Source organism: Manis pentadactyla, chromosome 2 (assembly GCF_030020395.1).
Source record: "Manis pentadactyla isolate mManPen7 chromosome 2, mManPen7.hap1, whole genome shotgun sequence".
Lineage (NCBI taxonomy): Eukaryota > Metazoa > Chordata > Mammalia > Pholidota > Manidae > Manis > Manis pentadactyla.
This window is the reverse complement of record NC_080020.1, coordinates 231183729-231203670: the sequence shown is the minus strand read 5'-3', so window position 1 is coordinate 231203670 and position 19942 is coordinate 231183729. Positions and strand designations below refer to the sequence as shown.

The 19942-nt window shown below is 50.9% G+C and overlaps 1 protein-coding gene across 7 annotated transcripts in view; it reads left to right on the top strand.

Annotated features, from left to right (window-relative positions):
- RNF144A (ring finger protein 144A) overlaps positions 1–19942 on the top strand; it is a 250799-nt gene that overhangs the window by 103362 nt on the left and 127495 nt on the right. For 3 of the 7 annotated variants that reach the window (XM_057497478.1, XM_036881875.2, XM_057497476.1), the window contains one exon: positions 10763–12156. The exons of 2 other annotated variants lie outside the window; for them this stretch is intronic. In XM_057497478.1, the coding sequence (XP_057353461.1) occupies positions 10763–10915 (153 nt within the window). In that variant the 3' untranslated portion in view covers positions 10916–12156. Of the gene's footprint in view, positions 1–10762; positions 12157–19942 lie in introns of those variants that run through there. 2 more of the 7 variants (XM_036881871.2, XM_036881872.2) reach the window with 2 other exon arrangements.

Sequence of the window (19942 nt, the reverse complement as noted above, 5' to 3'; positions counted from 1 at the left end):
TCGGATATAACCCTTTCACCCCAAGAACGTTCTACTGTCATTTCTTTGGTCACACTGAATCCATAACGACCTTTCCTGGGGCTGAAACCCATTGGCAAGACAGAGCATTCTCAACTCTGGATGACAAAACGATCTGGGTCATCAGGTGTGTCACCACACGAGCTTTGTCTCTTTCCGTTGGTGCCCAGCTGGTGATGTGGTGTCAGAGAGCATCTCTGCTTGGGGTGCTCTGCCTCCATGGTCCACGAAGACACGTACTTCCAAACCCATCAAACTTTATGGGGACCATCCTAAAAATTAGGGAGTGTCCTTTTACTACTGAGGAAAAAATGAATAAATACAATACTGCTTATTTAACAGGAGAAATAATAGTAACTGCGTATTTGACCTTGATTTTCATTAGCTTCATCTAAACTTCATGCGAGAATATATCCCTCATGCATTAACATCAAGTGGAAGGCTAGGAGGAAGCACCCGGTTACCTGTCTTGTGGTTACATTTTAAAAGCATCCTTAGAGTCTTCAGGGGCAGATTGAGGGAAGAGTATTACCTGGGGGGTCATTGCTGGCACTGAAGATGCAATACCCCAGCCCCTCACCTGAACGATCCGCAATGAGCAATCAGAGAAGGAGTGACAGGTGTGTGGGATGTACGCCCAGCACCCGGGCCAGGACGGAGGTCAGAGCATGTCGGCAGGAGGAGGTATGGGCAACAGGTCCTGCAGGTGAGTGGGCGCAAGCCAACGTGGGGTGCAGGGGCCAGGGGACGGCCCCTCCCAACAAGAGCCAGGAGGCTGGTCTGGCCGACACAGTGAGGATGGGCTGTGCCTTGAGTGTCCCACCTGGAGGGGCACAGTGTGCGAAGCTGAGAACTTGACCTTCATTGTAAAGCCACGGGGAGCCTGCCCGTCTCCTGGGGCTGTCGTAACAACACACACTGGGTGACTTCACCACCAGAAGTGTATTCTTCCTGGGTTCTGGAGGCTGCAAGTCCAGGACCACGGTGGGGGCAGGGTTGGTTCATTCCCGGCCTCTCCTGGCCCCTGGGGTTTGCTGGCGGTCTTTGGTGGCCCTTGGCGTGTGGGCGCATCACCCGATCTCTGCCTCTGTTCTCACACAGTGTCTGCCCTGTGTGTGTGTCTGTCCAAATGCCCTCTTGATAAGGGTACCAGTCACTGGATTAGGGCCCATTCTAGTCCAGTATGACCCCATCTTAACTTTATCATCTTAAAAGACCCTATTTGAAATAAAGTCACATTCATGGGTACTGGGGGTCGGAACTGCAGCACCTGTCGGGGGGACACCCTCAGCCCATAAGAGGGAGCCTGGCCCACTGAGGCCCATCAGGGAGACAGACAAGAGCGAAGGGTGGAGGCTGTATTTGTCCCGGGCAGGGTGCAGGCGCTCTTGTTGCTGAAGCTCCCCCCCCTCCCAGCTCTGAAACAGTCCTGTGACTCTGGCCAACCTTGATTCTTTGGGGTCACCTGGGATGTGGGAAGAGCCCCGCAGCACACTGCCTGGGAGCATTGCTTTTAAGTAAAATAAATCCATGTGGAAGTGTATATGGCCACATGGGCACATATATTTAGCCCCCCACCAAAAGAAAAGATATTCTCTCTGGGCTGGCACTTGCCACCATTAACTCTTAGAGGGACCCAGACTACCAGAGGCTGGCGCAGTGCTGGGTTTCCCAAGACACTTCTCCCCTCCTTCCCGACGCACCCTTACCAACTCGCACAGGGGTCCTCGACAACTGTCCTTGTCCTTGGGAGAGTTTCAATTCTGAGTCTGAAGACGTGAAGACAGAGGATGCTGCCTTTGAAGACAGAAGAGCCCAGTCCTAGTTATGGAATGTAGTTCCTTTAAGGCACGTTGACCATCTTGGATGCTTTCTCTGTAGACAAGCCATGCCTCACTGCCACCCCAGAGTCTTATATGATGACCTTTTGGGGTGTCTGGGCTGGAATCTGGCTGGAGACAGTTCCGTTTGTAGGACACACACTGTCCTTCCCAGATCAACATTCTTTTCAGATGAAACTGATCCTCTCAAAATTCCAGGGGAGGAAAATACCACATGGTCCTCCCTTTCCGAAATAATCTTCCTGTACTGGACTCACCCTTCTTCCTGTGATGGTGAGAGGTGACAGTGTGCCTATGTGGATGAGGTACCAATAATGTTTCCAAAGGGGGACCATCTCTTTCGGGAATGTGGTTGACCACAAGTGCCTGAAACCTGAGATAAGAACTGTTGAAATTCTTCTCTGTAAAGGTGGGGAAACAAGGGCTCAGGTCATCAAGTCTTCCCAGTAACAGAAGAGAGAGAGTCAAAGAGACATGGATGGGTATGTCCACTGACTGCAGTGTTTGGACCTCTCTTGAATCTGATTAGAACCACTAATGTAAAATCTGGAATTACGACAGGATTTAAACATGGAGATTTATGATACCAAGTGGTAAATGTTCAATTTTTGCATGTGATAACTGTATTAGCGTTATGTTTAATGAAAAGAGTTCCGTATGCTTTAGAAACACCTGGGGAAATATTTGCAGGTTGACCATAAACCATCTGACATTTGCTTCAGAATACAAAGGTTGGACAAAGTGAATGAGATACAGAGAAATCCAGAACTGGGGGCCACGGTCCGACCGTTGAAGTGGGTGTTGAATTCATAGGGATTCTTTATACTGTCCTATGTACTTCTGTATTTGGTCGGAGTTTTCCATAATAAAAAGCTAAAGCAAATCTGATGGTGGCTGCTTTTTGTCTCTTCTCCGTGTGCTTGTGCAGCCGCTGCGGATGCCTGCGGCTACAGCATGTGTGACGGTGATTGCCGGTCCCTCTGTGTCCCGAGCATCACTCCTCTTCTCAGAGACGCAGCCCATCCAAACACAACTGACAACAGGGGCGTCCCAAGGACTCTCGCGTCAGATGCGGTGCCGCAGCCTCACTGCCTTCTGCCTTCCCCCCCCCTTTCATTTCCCACATTTCTCTAATGTCTTTTGCCCATTCACTTCGTTTCCTCAAAACTTTTGAAAGTCAAAGGCGATTCTAATGTTTTCTAATTATCAGGTTCCCACTGGACCATGCTGGGCGTCTGGCTCCCGGAAAGATGTCCGTGGCCGAAAAGATTGCGACAAAGGAAACCTGGCGCTGCCCGGGTGGGCGCTGGGCCCTCACTAAGTGCACGGTCACCTTTGGGGTTGGACGTGTCCTTTGTCCCCCAAATGCCAAAGGACTGAACAGGGCCAGTACGCCAGCATCCTGCAGAGTCTTTTTGTCTTGCCAGAACTTCAGCCAGAATAAACCAAAATGACGTGGAAGGAAGGGCCACTGTTTTTCTGGGCTCCAAATTACCATGCTGGGTTTAGATTCTGTCCTTCACTGTTTCCCAGACCACACTAGAGACACCTGGAGTTTCCCCCTTCTCTCCTGGAAGAACTGTCAGCCTCCTGCAGGGGACCTGGCTCAGATGTCCCCCCCTGTAGAGGGCCTTTCCTGTCCCTCCACGGCCACCCCTCTGTCCCTGACCAGCATCGCACCCCTGACCCTGCTCTCTCTCTGCCCCCACAGCTTTTCTTCAAGTCACAAAGCTGGCGCTTGGGATGAATGGCAATGACCTATTCATGCGTCAGTTTTCCTTCGTGGAGTGTAGTTGCCTTGAGGGAACACAGGGCCTGAGTTCATGCTTGGCTTCCCTGGTGTCCGATGGGCGGACACCAAATGATTTCCAAAAAGGCAGATGCAGAATCAAGAGGCAAATGAAACAGCATTTTGATGACCTGCGCTCTACCTAGGTAGACGTCCTGCTCTATTCGCCCCTGACATTCCTGCGAGCCGGCCACAGAAAGAGGCGGCTGGCATTTCAGACCCGAGCTTCATCATCAGGCCCAAATTAATTCCCAGCATCCAGGCAGAAGCAGAACGTGGCACTCTGACAGCTCATACAAAGCTCCCTGATATAAATATTTTTCTGCACAGTTTTATGTCCTGGAGTTGGGGGTCTGGCTTCCAGTGTCAGCCCAGAGCCCTGATGGGAGTATAATATTCCCACCAAGCTGCAGTGGAATATTTATGAATGTTCTCTCATAGCTGCCTCCTATTGTTCTTGGAAGACTTTATTATTTAGACAGTAATTAATCATATTCTGAAGGAAAATGTGGGAGCCAGACCCCATGGTGAGGTTTATGATGACTTTCTTCTTCCCAGATAAGCAAAGTAACCTCAGCCAAAGCTTTCCCAAAGAAGGCTTATCTCCTGCCTCAATCTGCACACGTTCTCGCGGGCCACGTGGAATTCCATGGCCAAGCAGCCCACTGAAGAGCACAGTTCAGGCCTGGCTCCTGCTGTTCGATTTTGCCATTTGTTGGCACACCCACTCTTTGGAATCCATAGTTTAGACCAAATGCCAGAATTACTCCTCAGACTTCTGGTAAGGATATGGTAGCTCCTCAAATTACCCAACACAACAATGAGCAATATTTCTAGAATTTTGGAGGTGAATATGGGGGCGTGCTCACATTACCTAACAAATATTACCTGTATAATAAGCAGCACATATACTATGGTAGGAATTCTCCCCCCATTTCATGGGGTCCCCTAGTCAGACAGGAGAAGCCAGACTCAGAGCCCAGAGAGCAGCCTGAGGGCTGGGGGTGCCCTGAGCACCGCAGGGCGGGTGTGAGCGAGGCTGCAGGCAGAGAGGGGTGTTGTTTCAGGTTCCTGGAGGGACCGCCCCGGGCTGGCGGCATCATGCAGGGGCCTGCTGGGAATGTGAAGATCGGCATGGACTGTTTGGGGCCTTGGGGGCTTGCGGAGACCTGACTGCCCTTGATAAGGACAGTGTCGTCCACAGATGTGGAAGTGGGGTTAGCCGCGTTTCCCACCATCCAGCTGCTGAGCTGGGCCTCTGGCATTTATTACGCACCTCACCCTTAAGGTGGTTATCACTGTGTCACAGGTGAGGAACCTGGGAATTGAGAGATTAGTTAATTTGCTTCAGGTTAATAGTAGCTCAGCACAGGAACCAGTTCAGCTCCGTGGGCCCCTGAAGCCTGTGATTTCACATGAGGCTGGTCCAGCTGGGCCTGGTCAGGGCGAGCTGGGGGGAGCAGCCGGGTGTGGCTCAGCGCATCTGAACGTTGAGGAGCCAGTGCCAGCTCCACCCAGGCCAGTGGGACTGTCTGCTGCACACCCCGGGGACTGGCTGGGGCTGGCCGTGCAGCCAGGACAGGTGCCAGGGCTCTGTCACAAGGACAGCAGCCAGTCTGTCCATCTTTGAAACAAGCTTGGGCACCGGTGCTTTTGGTAAAGAGTTTTTCTACCAGGCTTACCTCATGCTCATGACGTCGCTTCACCTGCTGAGTGCCTTCATCACCCACATGTCTTTCCTGGGCTCCCCCCGTCGCCAGTGCTTCTGAGCATTTCTGTCTTTCTCCTTTTCTCTCTCTGTGCCACTTGCTGCCTTTCCTTTGTTCTGGGTGTGCCTGTCTCTGTTTGTGTCTGTCGGTCTCTATCTCATTCTCTCCTTCTGACTCTTCTGCTTTTATTCTGGTAGCTTAAAATACCACCCTACTATAGGGATCTCCAGCCATTTGTCAATAATCACAACCTAATCACTGAGTTTTTTGGTTGTTTTTTTTCTTTCTCCCAAATTTTGGAGGGGTGAGCACAAGGGGACTGGAGTTCAGGTAGATGAGATCTCAGGCTCCAGCTTGTACTCAGAAAGCTTCTGTAGAAAGCATGCAATCTCTTCGATGGTGAAACTGGTCTGATGGAAGTTTCTTAACTTTCTGGGGATTAGGTCCTTGAAGTCTTTTAATGACAAGAAACAGCTTAGCTTCCAATGTGGTGTCAGCAGTTCTTATGCTTGCTTTTCAAGGTTGTAAGCTGTCCTTTTTCTGTGATGGAAGTGCTGGGATAATAGCACAACTGTTTTGGTCACACTGTGGCATGTGGCCAAGAAAGTCCAAGGGGCTTCTCCGAGTAACAGGGCTGTTGCTATAGGCAGTGGGGCTGGATTTGGGGGCTCTAGGAGACTTGCAGAAAAGTGGACCTCCCAAGACCACTGCCGAAACAGGATGAGAGAGCTTTCTTTTAACATATTATATAATTAGTATAACATATTATATTAGTTCAGCATACACAGGTATACAACATAATGACTCAATATTCGTATATGTTGCAAAATGATCACCACAATACGTCTAAGAAGGGAGCTTTGTCATAAAGGACTGTGAGGTCAAGGGGAGAAATGGTGACACTTTTTCAGGATTAGCTTCCTACTGGTGCCTGATCCTGTGTGGACTGAATTGTGTCCCCCAAAATGACACGTGGCAGCCTACCCCATGCTACCTGTGACTGTGACCTCATTTAGAAGTAGGGTCTTTGCAGATGTGACCATGTTAGGAGAGGGTGACACTGGAGTAGAGTGAGCCCTGATGTGGTATGGCCGGTGTCTTTCTAAAACAAGGAAAAACTGGATACACACAGAGGACAAAGCCACGCAAAAACAGAGACAAAAGCTGGAGCGATGTTGTCATAAGCCAGCGAGCACCTAGGATTGCCAGCAGCCCCCAGCGGCTGGGAACGGGCAGGGAAGGGTTCTCTGCAGGGTCTCGGCGGGAGCATGGCCCCAAGAAACCCTGAGCTACTGCAGCCACGGGGACACTTGGCGGTCCCTGAGGGACTCTGAGCTCTGTCGCCACTTGGGCCTGCCCCTGGCTGTTGCTTTCCCCATGACACCTTCCCTGTCTTATCCCCTGGCGGGTGTCCAGCCTTCATGACCAGCTCACACAGCCTCGGGGAAGCCTTTCGCAGCCTGCGTGCCTGGAGCTGGGAAATCTCTCTGCCTCATTCCTGTGAGGTTACAAATATGTCCGTCACTGTCTAGAAACTGATTATGATCACTGAGGGGCAGGAACACCCTCACGTTCATATGTGAGGTCACATGAGGTCATAACACTGCTCTAAGCCTCTGATGCATGGTCACTTCATAAACTTGTACATTTAGACCAGCAACTTTCTGGGAGAGGGTATGAGGATGTCCTAAGGAATGGGTGACAAGTCATTGGTAACCTTTTTTTAATAAAGTATAGTTGATACACAATATTATATTGGTATCAACTAACAACATAGTGATTCAACAGTCATCTACATTATTAAATGCTCACCCCAATTGGTGTAGTTACTGTCAACACAGCAAGATGTTACAGAACTACTGACTATATTCTCTATGCCATACTTTTACCCCTGTGACCAATTTATATTATAATTGAGATTCTGTGCCTCTTTATCCCCTTCACCTGTTTTACCCACCACCCATGGCAACCAGCAGTCCCTTCTCAGTGTCTGCGAGTCTATTTGTTCTGTTCCTTTGTTTTGTTTTGCAATTCCACAAGTGAAATCCCGGTGCTTGTCTTCCTCCGCCTGACTTCACTTAGCATGGTCCATTTATGTGGTCACAAAAGGCAAGATTTATTTATTATTTATGGCTGAGTAATATTTCATTGTGTATATGCACCACCTCTTCTTTATCCATTCATCTACTGATGGACACTTTGATTGTTTCCATATCTTGGCTGTTGTAAATAATCCTACAATAATTATAGGAGTGCACATATCTTTCTGAACCAGTGATTTTGTTTTCTTTAGTTAAGTTTCCCAAAGTGGAATTGCTTGGTTGTACAGTATTTCTATTTTTAGGTTTCTGAGGAACCTCCATGCTGCTAGGAATGGATGAGTTTTTAAGTTAACTGGAAGGTGCCATCAAGGGTAACGGTGTCTGTGTGAGGGTGGCCCTTCCACACTGGCCGAGCAGAGATCCCAGTGCCTGGCACATTAAATGTGCTACTGACCATCATTGTCTTTGTGGACAGTAATGATAAAATACACTGATGTTTGTTAAGCACTGACACCATGCCAGCCACTGTGCTAAACACTTCCCCTGAATGGACCCATTTAACATGCACAACACCCTACAAGGAACACACTCATCCCCCAGACGAGCAAACTGTGGCACAGAGACTTACACTGGCCCTCACAGGGTCACACAGTAGTGCATCTAGAACATTCCACCAGCTCCTCAGCTCGGGTCCCCTTCCAAAGGCAGCTCTCCTGACCCCAGCGCTCTCGCTCTCAGCCCCTTTATCCTACAGGGAAGCATTTGTCCATCTCTTTGCCTTCGAGCTGACTCTCCTGTCCTTTAAGGGGGCAGACACCCGCCCACCCCAGGATGGGCCTGCAGGTTCCCGAGAGCAGAGGCATGTTTTCATATCCCTTCACAGAGCCCACGCCAACACCTGGCACAGAGACGAAATGTGGCTGACTGCAGTGACTCACTTCTGTACATTTTCTGGTTGGAAATGCAGGAGTTGGAAGCCGCACCAGCATAAGCAAGTGGGTTCCATGTACAGAGCTCCCCTCCCACCACTCACCACCAGGGCCCTACACAGCTGGGTCCATGGTGGCCCACCTGCCTTCCTGCCTGCCTCCGCCTGCCGTGACCCTGCCCCACATCACAGCAAAGGTCCGTGAGGCAGCCGCAGCCCAGAGCAGATGGAATCTTAATGAACAATTCTATGAGTTGTGTCACAGTTGACTAGTTGACATGTTATTTTTGGAGACATTGAAAGGAACATTAAAATAAACTTTATAGCTCCAAAAACATTTTTGTAGCCAATAATTTGTTGGTGGTGGTGATGGTAAATATTTTCCTAGGCCCTTAAAAAGCTCTCTGCCCTACAGCTAAAAAATTAAACTTGTTGAAACTCATTCTACATCTCTTCCATCTGGATCTTAAGCTCTGTCGGCAGGAATATCTGTGTCTTTTTCACCCATGGAGACTCAGAATTGAGAGCATGCCTAGAAAATAATCAATTATTTTTGGTGGGAAGGAAGGAATTCCTGTATCTTTAGAATTCCTTGGAATGAAGTTCCTTTGAGTGAGCAAAGAATGGCAGAACAGAAGGGGTTATCTCTCTCTTTTTCCTATACTGTGGCTTGATTTTTTTTTCTAAGGTTAAGTATTGTTTTGCAAAACTTCTATCTTGGTCACACGTGCATGTGTATGTATGCTGGTGGTCCAGTTACAATTGCTAACACACCTTTCCGAGACAACTATTTTATTATGCTCATGGATCCGATAGGGTAAGAATGTGGGCAGACACGGTGGGGTAGTGCATCTCTGCTCACGACCTCTCAGAGGTTGCCCCAGTTCAACAGGAGGGGCGCAGGGGACAGGGCATGTTGTTCAGCCTCATTGGGAGGTACAGTCTGCCACAGCAGGGTCACAGCATAAAATCTCTCTCTCCCTGTGCTTAGTGGTCAAGAAATTTGAAACATCTCTGCTTGGTATTGTGTGTGGTATGAATAAAACAACAATTCTGTGTCAGGATGTTTTGATGGGCATGTCAGTTGTTGCCCATTTTTCTTGTTCTGTAAATGATGTTGCGGGGAGCCTCCCTGCCTGTGTCATGTGCACCAAAATCCCAGCCTTTGTCCCAGGTTTCCTGGGGGGTAGATGGCCAGTATAGGAGAGGCTTAATTTTGTATGCTGGGGATGTGTTACTACAGAAGAAATCTATTGTTAATATAATTGTTATCATTTTGTACTAAAAGTGACACTGTAATTTCCTACTTTACTAGGAATTCTTTGTAAATATAGCCCCCACCCCTTCCTGGATTGTAGGTGACCCTGCAGGACATGGCAGTCCTGGTCGGCCTTATTACTTCCCCAGGAGTTTCCTGAAAGGAGAATCAGTGGTTCAGAGGAGGCTAGGGACATTCCAAAAGGCCCCGGTGCAGGTCGCCTTCCTATAGGGGTGGGGGCGAAGCTGACCTCCTCGAAGCCCCAGAGCACGGGCGGACCCAGGCCTCCGGAATATGACCAGGGAACACTGAAACCAGCACAGCAAAGCAGCCACATGGCATAACTCCTACTTGGCTCTAGCTCAGCTCCTGAACCTATGGGCACCGACGGGTCACCCCAACCCCAGGCAGGCTTACAGAACGCTGCTGCCCGGGTGTCATGAGCACTGCCCATCCAGGGGTCACCTGTAAAGGGAGATTGCAGACCAGCCACGTGCCCTGTGTCCTGGGCGTCCTGGAGGACCTGCTGCGAGGGAGCCCTTCGTGTGCGTGCATGCGCGTGTGTGTGTGTTGGGGGGAGGGTCTCCATGTGAAGAGAGGAGCCCACATGCAGGAGCCTGTTCATGTGCCATCACATGGCTCAGAGGGAGCACCTTCCTCCCCAGCAGGTGGAACTGCAGAAATGAGCTCTTCCTCATCACAGGACCTGCTCATTTCAGCTTATCCAACATGTACTGAGCATCAAGTGTGTGCCTGGCTCTAGAAAGTTGATGGATAGATGATAGATAGATAGGTAGGTAGGTAGGTAGATAGATAGATAGATAGATAGATAGATAGATAGATAGATAGATAGATAGATAGATAAATTTCGTGGTTTCTCCATGGGGAAGCTTGTCTACAAGAGAGAGATGGGATTTGGAGTAACATTTATCAGTCAGTGGGACAGTGACCATGACAGAGAGAGACACAGACTAGAGCTGAATAGTTCACTGTCCTGTGGCTGTATTAGGCTCACCTTCTTGCACTAAGAACAAGGGTAAAAAGTTGTTGTTGGGGGAGGGTCCCAGAAGAGCTGGATCTTGAAAGATTATGTGTTTTACCGGAGAGAAAAAGAGGAGAGAGAATTGAGGGAGCGTTGCTCATCCTTTCTTCAACTCTGACTGCATGGCTTTTCCAGATGAGAACCGTAAGAAGAGCTGTAGAAGGGGACATGGACAGGGAGTGGCAGCGCTGGAGTGGGCTTCTTCCAGAGTCTCTAGTCAGGACTTGCAACAGCCACAGCCACCAGGCCAGCGGCTGCCCAGCCCGTGGGAAGCTGGGGAACATCTGAAACATGTCTGCATACCTGCCTGCTTCCCAGCTCCCCCTCCCCATGTGCTGGGAGAGCACCCTGTACTGTGCCTGGTTTCTGTGGGGATGCTGGAGTGCCACCAGCAGGCTCTTCATTAACAACCCCCATGTCCAGATCTCTTTTCACCCCTCTTTGTACTTTATAACAAATCTCTACTTTTCCTGTCTTGAACTCCTTTTCCAGGAAAGCTGTGGTGCTGACCCAGTGACCCAGCCCTGCCCTGTGCTTTAGGGACCCAACCCAGGCAAGTTACCTCTGGTCACTGGAACCGAGCGTGACACTGGCCTGGGTGCCAGGCTGACTTCTCTCCTGGCTTAGCTCTGGTTTTCCAAGGACAGATGATCACAGACTGAGATGAGTCCTCTCTTACCAACATAGGTCCCAGGGCTGCCCTCCCAGTGCCTGGACAGGGTGGGCAACCTGTGGCGCCAGCAAGACTGCCACGAGCAGATGGAAACCCATCCTCACATCCTCCTAAATGGGGGCAGATCAAACTCCTTTGTCCTGACAACCCTGAACATCCCAGTGGCTTTGTCCTCGTGTGTGATTCAGATCATGTGTAGCATAAGGCAGGAAGATTGAGATGCTTCCCCAAGAACTCATCCTCATTACTGTCAGATTCCCCAGTAACTGAGCATTTTGTGGAACTACTCTTTTGTAATTACTAAGACTTTAGTTTTTTAGAGTAATTTCAGATTCCTAGCAAAATTGAGAGGAAGGAACAGAGATTTCTCATATGCCCCTTGCCCCCACCCCACATACATAGCCTCCCCCACTATCAACATATCCCACCAGAGCGTACATTCGTTTCAACTGACGAACCTGCCTTAACCGTATAAGCACCTGAAGGCCATGATTTACATCAGGATTCACTCTTGGTGTTGCCCCTTCTGTGGGTTTGGCAAATATCAATCATCAGAAAATGACACAGATTATTTTAAGTGCCCCCAAATTCTCTGTGCTCTGTCTTTTTTTCTTTCCCCACCTCCTAATGCCTGGCAACAACTGACCTTCTTATTGTCTCCAAAGTTTTGCCTTTTCCGGAGGGTCATACAGCATGTAGCCTCTTCAGATGGGCTTCTTTCACTCAGTCATCTGCATTCAGGGTTCCTCCACATTTCCTTCATAGCTTGATAGCTCATTTCTTTTTAGCACTGAGTAATATTCCATTGTCTGGATATATCACAGTTTATTTATCTGTTCACCTACTGAAGGACATCTTGGTCACTTCCAATTTTTGTGATTATGAATAAAGCTGCTATAAGCATTCATGTGCAGGTTTTTGAGTGGACATGAGTTTTTAAACTCCTTTGGGTAAATAGTAAGGAGCATGATTGCTGGATTATATGATAAGAGCATGTTTAGTTTGTTAGGAAACCACCAAATTGCCTTCCGAAGTGACTGGGCCATTTGCATTCCCACCAGCGATGGGTAAGAGTTCCTGTTGCTTCATGTCCTCATCAGCATTTGGCGATGTCGTGTTCTGGGTTTTGGCCACCCTAATAGGTGTGTAGTGGTATCTCATGTTGTTTGAATTTGCATTTCCAAATGACATATGATGTGGACCATCTTTTCACTAGTGTTGTTTTTGGCATTGCATTTCATCTGGCAAGGCTCTGAACATTTGTCTCTAAAGGGAGGGTAATGTGAACTATTAGGATTACACTCAAACAAGAGTTACCTTTCTCTGTCTCCCTCCATGTCTCTGTTTTTCTCTCTCTCCCTCCTTCCTTCCCTCCCTCCTTCCCTCCCTCTCTCTCTCTCTCTCTCTCTCTCTCTCTCTCTCTCTCTCTCTCTCTCTTTCTTTCTGTCTTCCTAATTAAGGCTTCATAAACATGCAAGGCTCTGAAAATATATTTGTCAAGGAACTTGTGGTTTAATGAGAAAGCAAGATATGATACGAGCTACCACTACGACTCCTAATATAATGTGGGGAGAACTATAGTAATTCTTGGAAGTCAAAGAAAGAAGTGAGCAGGTGTGGCTCAGGGAAGACTGTGAAGAAGGTACCATGAGAAGGGCTGACACCAAAAGCAGCCAGAAGCCTCCAGTGATGTTGCAGTTTTTTTTTTTTTTTGATGTTACAGTTTAACCCTACAAAGCAGTGACCTTTTCAGATTGAAACACTAAAAAGATGTGGCTTTACCAATGTTTGGAATGAAAAAGAAAATATCACTATAAATATCACAGACAAGAAGAAGGCAAGATTATGCACACATTGATGCCAATAGACTTGACAAACTAGATGAAACAGACAAATTAGTTGAAAGACACGACTTTCCTAAGCATGTAAGAATCTGGCATTTAAATATATCCAGGGAAATAAATTCCATATTTCATATTTTGCAGATAAAAGCATGTTCTCTAAGAAAAAGACACACTTCTCAATAATTCCTGCCTCTTAACTCCTTTTGCACCCAGACTTAGCTCACGTTCTATGTCTTAAATACAGTACAGTCCCAACTAAGGTTAGCTACTTGGGGCATGATTTTAGCTGGCCCTCCAGTTTTTCTTCTCCATTGGTTGGGGTCCACCCTGCATGCATTCATGTCTACCTGACATATGCTTTTCCCTTCCCCCTCCATGTGCACCCACAGATTCCGCGCACACCAGCCCTGGGCTCCTCCCCACAGACTGCTTTCCTAGAGACACCCACGGTGGCTGAGGCAGCTGGCCACTTGGGCCCTTGCTGATTCCCAGAAAATCAGGGTGCCCAATGCAGCAGGAATACAGATTTTTTGATTCGTGACATCCTCAGTGCTTCTTACAGAAACTGTGCTCTGGAGAGGAATTACGAGGGACAGCAGGGTGGCCAAAGGCTTTGGACCTGCGGAGAAGGACGTTTGTGTTGCTGATTGTTAATGCGGGACGTGTTCCTCCATGTGACTGAGCCCACCTTCCTGTGAAATGGTGATGCTAAAGCCTCCTGGACTGGTCATTGTTGGTATGCATCACTGTTCCTGCAGCCAAACTCTGAGGGGCATCCCGTTTAAAACTGCAGAAACTGACAGCTCCTGCCAGTGGAGTCTGGGTGGCAAGCGCCACCCTCTGCTGCCACTTCTAGTCCTGTGGGAGCTGAGCCGCCCAGATGGGCCCACCACCTGCTGCCCAGTGTGCTGCCGGGCCGGGGGTGGGAGGGGGGAGGCAGGAGGCCAGGGGCTGCAGGAGGGCCTGCCCTGAGGTGGAAGAGGGTTTCTGGCCAAAGCATCTCTGTTTTTAGTTGTGGAACTTAAGTGTGTGCGTGTGTGTGTGTGAGCACGTACATGTATGTGTGCACTGGTGCCCATGTGTATGTACATGTGTGCACATGTGTGCCTCCGTGGGTGTCCATGTGCATGAGTGTATATGTGTGCTTGTATGTGTGTGTGTGAGAGAGAGAGAGTCCGGGTTGGGGCAGGTTTCCACTGTGAACCACGGGGAGGAGACGGGCCAGTCGCCCGGAAGGCCATGGCAGGGGTGGTACGCAGTGTGTTCAGCCAGCCCCAGTGGTCAGACCCCAGCTGGACGGGGTGCCCGGTCACGAGGCAGTCCCAGTGAACACCCGTGCTGGGCACTCGCCCTCTCGGAGCACCGGCCCCGCGGGCACAGCCAGGCAGGCCTCTGCCCAGTGCAGCTGTAACCTCTGCTGCGCACCCACTCTCACATGCAGGCTGGATGCTGACCGGCCGTAGCTGGGGGACACTGACCAGCTCAGTGTGGGGGACGCTGAGCAGCTGGACGTGGGCGAGGGGTCACGCAAGCCCAGGTGCAGGTGGTGGGTGAGGCGGCGGATCTGAGGAAGGACCGGAGGAGTCAGGACGGCTGGGCCCGCTGGAATGTGGAGAGGGGACCTGGGTTGGGCTGCCCCGTGGCGGCTTCTACATTTCCGCCTTGGAGGTTGGGAAGATGGGGCACCTCTCTGGGGCATAGGACTGGGTGGGCCGGCCTTCCGTTTCTGAATCTAATTGTAAATCCCTAATTTTTGGCCTCATCACGGACCCTGTGCTCACAAGACCCTCATCTGGAGAAGAAAGGGCCACAGTCTCTGGGAAGTGGTGGAAGTCAGAAGGCTTGGCAGCCGTCACTTCTCAAAGACCCGAGCGCCATCTGACTGTCATATTCAGGTGGGCGGCCCGGGTGAGGGCGAGGAGCGGCAGCCTGATAGCCAGGAGGGATTTCTTACCCAAGTGTTTGAAATTCAAAATCAACAGAGCAGAAAGGTTAATATTAGACTGAGTAGCCAGACCCAGACTCGGTGCCCCCACCCTGGCCTCCAGGGGAATCTCGGGGTCCCCTGGGCCCAGCACTGGAAGGGGTGCAACTGCCCTCCCACCAGCACAAGAAGCCCACTCCTTTCTCTGGCCTTCCGTCGGGTCCCCCTCCGAGGGGTGCGAGCTCTCGGGGGCCATTTTGTTGGGCAGACGGTGCCCTCTGGCTGATGTCCTCCATTGCAGGTTGGAGGAGGGGCAGTTGGCACGTGGGCGCCAGACAGCAGGTTGGGAGCTTTGAGCCCGCCCCCAGGGTACTTCTTCAGGTGTCCCCTTACATCTCCTTACATAGGAAGTTCTGAAATCTGTTCTTCCCACTTTACAGACAAGGAGACCAAGGCTCTGAAAGGTGACGTGATCTGCACACGGTCGCACCGTTACAGAGGCGGCTGACTTTTAAACCCATATTAGGGGCCTGGGTTAAGGAGCCCCTTCCTCTCCGTGCCATACAGAGCGGTCTGCTGACTGCACTCGGGGAGTTGGGCTGGGTGTGGCTTTAATGAGGACCCGCCCGCTGGCAGGCCTCCACCCCTCCAGCGGGCAGGGCCAAGGGCCTGGGGCAAGGGGAAGGTCTGAGCAAGGCTGCCGGGCCAGTGTCTGGAGGCGTGCCACGGCCTTTGTGCTGGAGACCTGGGGGACAGAGTGGCTGCCTTCAGGAAGGTCCCTGAACCCCGGGGAGTTTCTGCAATGCAGGCCCCGAGGACAGACAGCATTCTGTCGCATGGGGTCACATGCCATGGGGCCTAGCAGGAAAACCACCACCAAAGCACAGGGCCCGCCTGCGGCCAGCCCCAGGGCTCTCCCTCCACGTTTTCCTCCTTTCTGGTTTTGTGATGAAACAAAATTACACTGATGATGGCTTGTGTTTATTGAAAGTTGATTTGCCATCTTAATTCTCAGGACAATCTGGGGTATAGATACTGTGTCATCTCCATCCTCCCGTTGGAAAACCCCGAGGGGCGAAGGCTTCCTCCCTACAGACCTCCCAGCCCAGCCCCTCAGTTGCTGCCCTCGGGTGGGGAGGGTCCCCGGGCAGACCATGAAGCCAGCTGGTGGCCTTTCTCCGCATAGAAAGCCTTTTCCCCCATATTTAAAAGTCAGCTTAGTCAAAGATTCAATACTTCTAAAAATGCAACAAGTAAATTAATGAATAGTGCAAATGTTGTTATCCCCCACAGCACTGGAAGGTTGGAAGCAGCCACGCAGAGGAAGCGGTGTGCCCGAGTCCCCAGACTCCTCCTGTGATCCTGCTCTCAGCACCTCCATGTGTTTGCGTCTTATTCTGGTTACTAATTTTTAAAGAGAGAGGACAGTGAGCTGAGCTTTAAGGAGTTTTGTGCATATACCACAGACCTCTTGACACTGAACTGGGGTCCCCCCTGAGCACAGGGGCGGGATGGAGGGGAGGCCATCCTGATCAGGACACAGCACCCTGGACTTTCCCAGCATCCTCCTGGGGCTAAAGGGCTGTGCTAGGGGCCTGTTCCAGCTCCAGAGCATGGCCAGAATCGTGTAAAATGTTAAGCAAGCTCCCATACACCTCCGAGGGTGTGGACAATGGGTAGGAGCCCATGGTGAGCAGTCCAGAGTCCTTCTCACCGAAGTCTGCAGTTAATTCTCACATTTTTTTGTGGCCAGATAAACTTGGACTCTCTCAGCTGCCATGTTTCACCGTGCAACCTGATGAGCAGAAGGAGAGCTGGTCGGCAGGGGGAGTGTGAGACCAGGGTCATTGAAAAGGGGGGAACAGTGGCGAGCATAAGCCTCAGGGGCCCAGGGGGTGTGCTGGCTCTAGGATGCTGCCCTTGGCGGCCATCGAGGCCCTTCCTGGCTAGTGGGTGCAATGAGGTGGAGAAAATGTTTCCATGTGAATGCCGTCTCTGTGAAGCATGATTACATTCCGGAGAAAAACATTCTTTGATGAGTTCACTTAAGAACCAAGACTGGCCCTTGCTGCACCTAATTCCAGAAGGCTTGGAGGGAAATTGCTGATTTTTGCCAGAAACAGGGAAGCAGAGAGGAAGGGCAGAGAGACAGAAGCAGGAGGTAGTGGAGGGCGTTTTCCTGGCCATTAATTCACCTCCCAAAGAGCTGGAGGTGAGTGAAGTGCGTGCATGTGTGCGTGCTCTCTGGTGTAAGCTGGTGCAGGTCTGGATCGGCACGGAGGGAAACCAGAGGTCAATCTGAAGAAAAGGGGTCACTGAGGCTGAGAGAAGCTTTGCAAGAGGGAACCCTGGGGGAGCTCGGAGGCAGCACAATCTCTGGGCCTGGGGCTGGAGTCAAATCGACTGGATTTCTGAGAGCCTGGCCTCAGTGGCTTGAACTTGGTTCCAATCACTGCATCTGATATCCTAGTACAGGAGGGCTGAGTTGTAGCCCAGCGCAGATGCTGGGGGCCTGAAATAAGGGCAGTGATGACTGGGAGACATGCCCTCTTCACAGGTGTACCTAGAAGCCCAAATCAATAGGGCCCAGCCAGTAACTGCTGTGGGACACAAGGGAGACCAGGTGTTGATGATGAGTCCCAACCTTCTGTCCTGGGCATCTGGTGAGTGGTGGCACCTGTGCTGGCATGGGGACCCTCCCCCCCTTTCCCCCAGGAGACAGTGCTGGTGAATTTCGGTTTGCCACATGGAATTTACGATGCGGTGGAACAACCAGATGGAAAAGTAACCAGTTGGCTCTTAGGTTCTAGACTTCAGGAGAGACACTCGGGTTGGCTGCACAGACTGGGTGACAGGTTCATACTCGGGGCCCTGTCTGAAGCTTTTCCTGTGTAAAAGCCCTTGAGTTTCAAAGCTAGACTTGTTTCCTAGATGAAGGTCTTGGGGTGGGGCGATCGGAGGAGAGACTGATTAGCAAAGAAGCCCTGGGAAGAAGGAGGACTGGGCTCTTCCCCAGGTGGGGGAGGCTGTGGGGCAAACGGAAGTCCCTGTGGCCAGGGTCCTCACCTGAACCTCAACTACTTGATGATGTAACTGGCCTGCTGCTAGGCCACTGCATCCACACCTGTAGGCAGTAAGCTAATATTGACTGAGTCACTAGGTAAAGAGCTCTGCCCGGTGCTCCGGGTGGAGGTGGAGATGAAGGAGGATTACAGACCTGCAGGCTGCTCGATGCAGACATGGTTCTAGTGCTCGACCTACTGCTGGGAGAATAAAGCTGAGTATAAACTCTTTTACCCCAAAAACCTTCCATTGGCAATCCTCAGCCTCACTGAATCCATAGTGAACTTGCCTGGGGCTGAAATGCATTGACAAGACAGAGGGGAAGAGAAGCATCCTTCTGGGGCCTGACTGCAGACTGCATCTTCTGGGTGGCTCCGCGGAGCGCCCTCAGCAATCCCCAGGTGCAACTGTGTTCCCCGAGGTTCGGGAAGAAGTGATTCTCCTGCGTTCATGTGGCAGAAACTTAAATAATCAGAGGACCTTCACTGCTTTACTGTGAGAGGCAGCACTTAAAAACCTCCAAATTCCTCGCTTAAGGTGAGCAGACGCTGGTCCTTGGACCAGCACTTATTTTCAAATATTGAGTGGGTAAATATTAACTCAGTTGACATTGATTGGAAGCCTCTGATGTTTCAGGCATTGAGCTACATACATGTTCAGAGTCATAAAGCAGATAGCTAGTCCTACTAAGATCTCAACTTAGAGGGGCCACGGATGCAGGAAAGGGGCAGTGTACCAGGCATGCAGCCCGGAGAAGGGGATGCAGGGCTGGGAAGGACGGGGAGGAAGAGAGGTGGCCTTGACCTGCCTCTGGGAGAGGTGTGATGGTTTCGCAAAAGGGTCCTGGGGAGGCCATGCTGGAAGCATCCGTGAGGGCCAGTTTTTGATGTCCCCCTGTACCATGCCAAAGATTTGCAGTTGCTTCCATATGAAATGGGATAAACTGGAAGGTTTTCAGTAGGAAAGTGGAAGTTTAGTAATATTCTTTGGAAGACTCTCTGCCGACTGGATGGAGGGGAGAAGCCTGGGATGGGAGCAGTTTGCTGGGAGGTGGCCGCGCATGGCTCTGGGTTGCAGGAGGCGGGGGAGCCGGCCCGCCCGCAGTGCTCTGGGACGACCAGCAGGTGGCAGCCGAGCACTTCATTTGTCGGCGTCCGGCGAGGGCGGGTGCTTTGCGGTCTTTTGTTACTGTGGGTTTTTTTGGCGTTTCTGTTCGGCGTGTTAGTGGTGGCTTTTTGTGTCTGCCTCCTGCCCTTCCACTCTGTACCCACCTGCTTCCTTTCGACTTCTTTCAGAATACTTTCTTATTTCCTCCTGAGTTGACCAAAATCGAGAAGGGCAGCAAAGAAAGAGCAAGTAGGGCTCAGCTTAGGTGTTCGGGCAACGCAGGGGCCCTGCTTGGCCCCTCCACGCCCAAGGCCGGGCCTTCGCCCTGTGCCCAGGTCACCGCTGCCCGTAGGAGAGACCCCAGGGGGATGGAAGCCGGGGCTCCCGACGCTGTGGATGGTCAGCAACATCTGCCCTGCACCGGGCCGCTTTCTCCCACATCCCGGGGCCCCGCCTGTTTCGGGGGGGCCCCCATCCAAGGCCACATAAAAAATCAGCCTCAACCTGAGCAGTGCTTCCGTGATATTCTGAGTTTGTCCTTAAAGACAAGAGACTTGGTCTCACACGCAATGATTTCTTCCCAGAGCCTCCTTTCTTTGTAATAGAAAGAGAAGCACCGCAGAGACGCACCCCCAAATGGGGGCTCCAGGCCGTCCCCCTAGTCACCCCGTGCAGCCTTTTGCATGTCACTTCACCTTACCCAG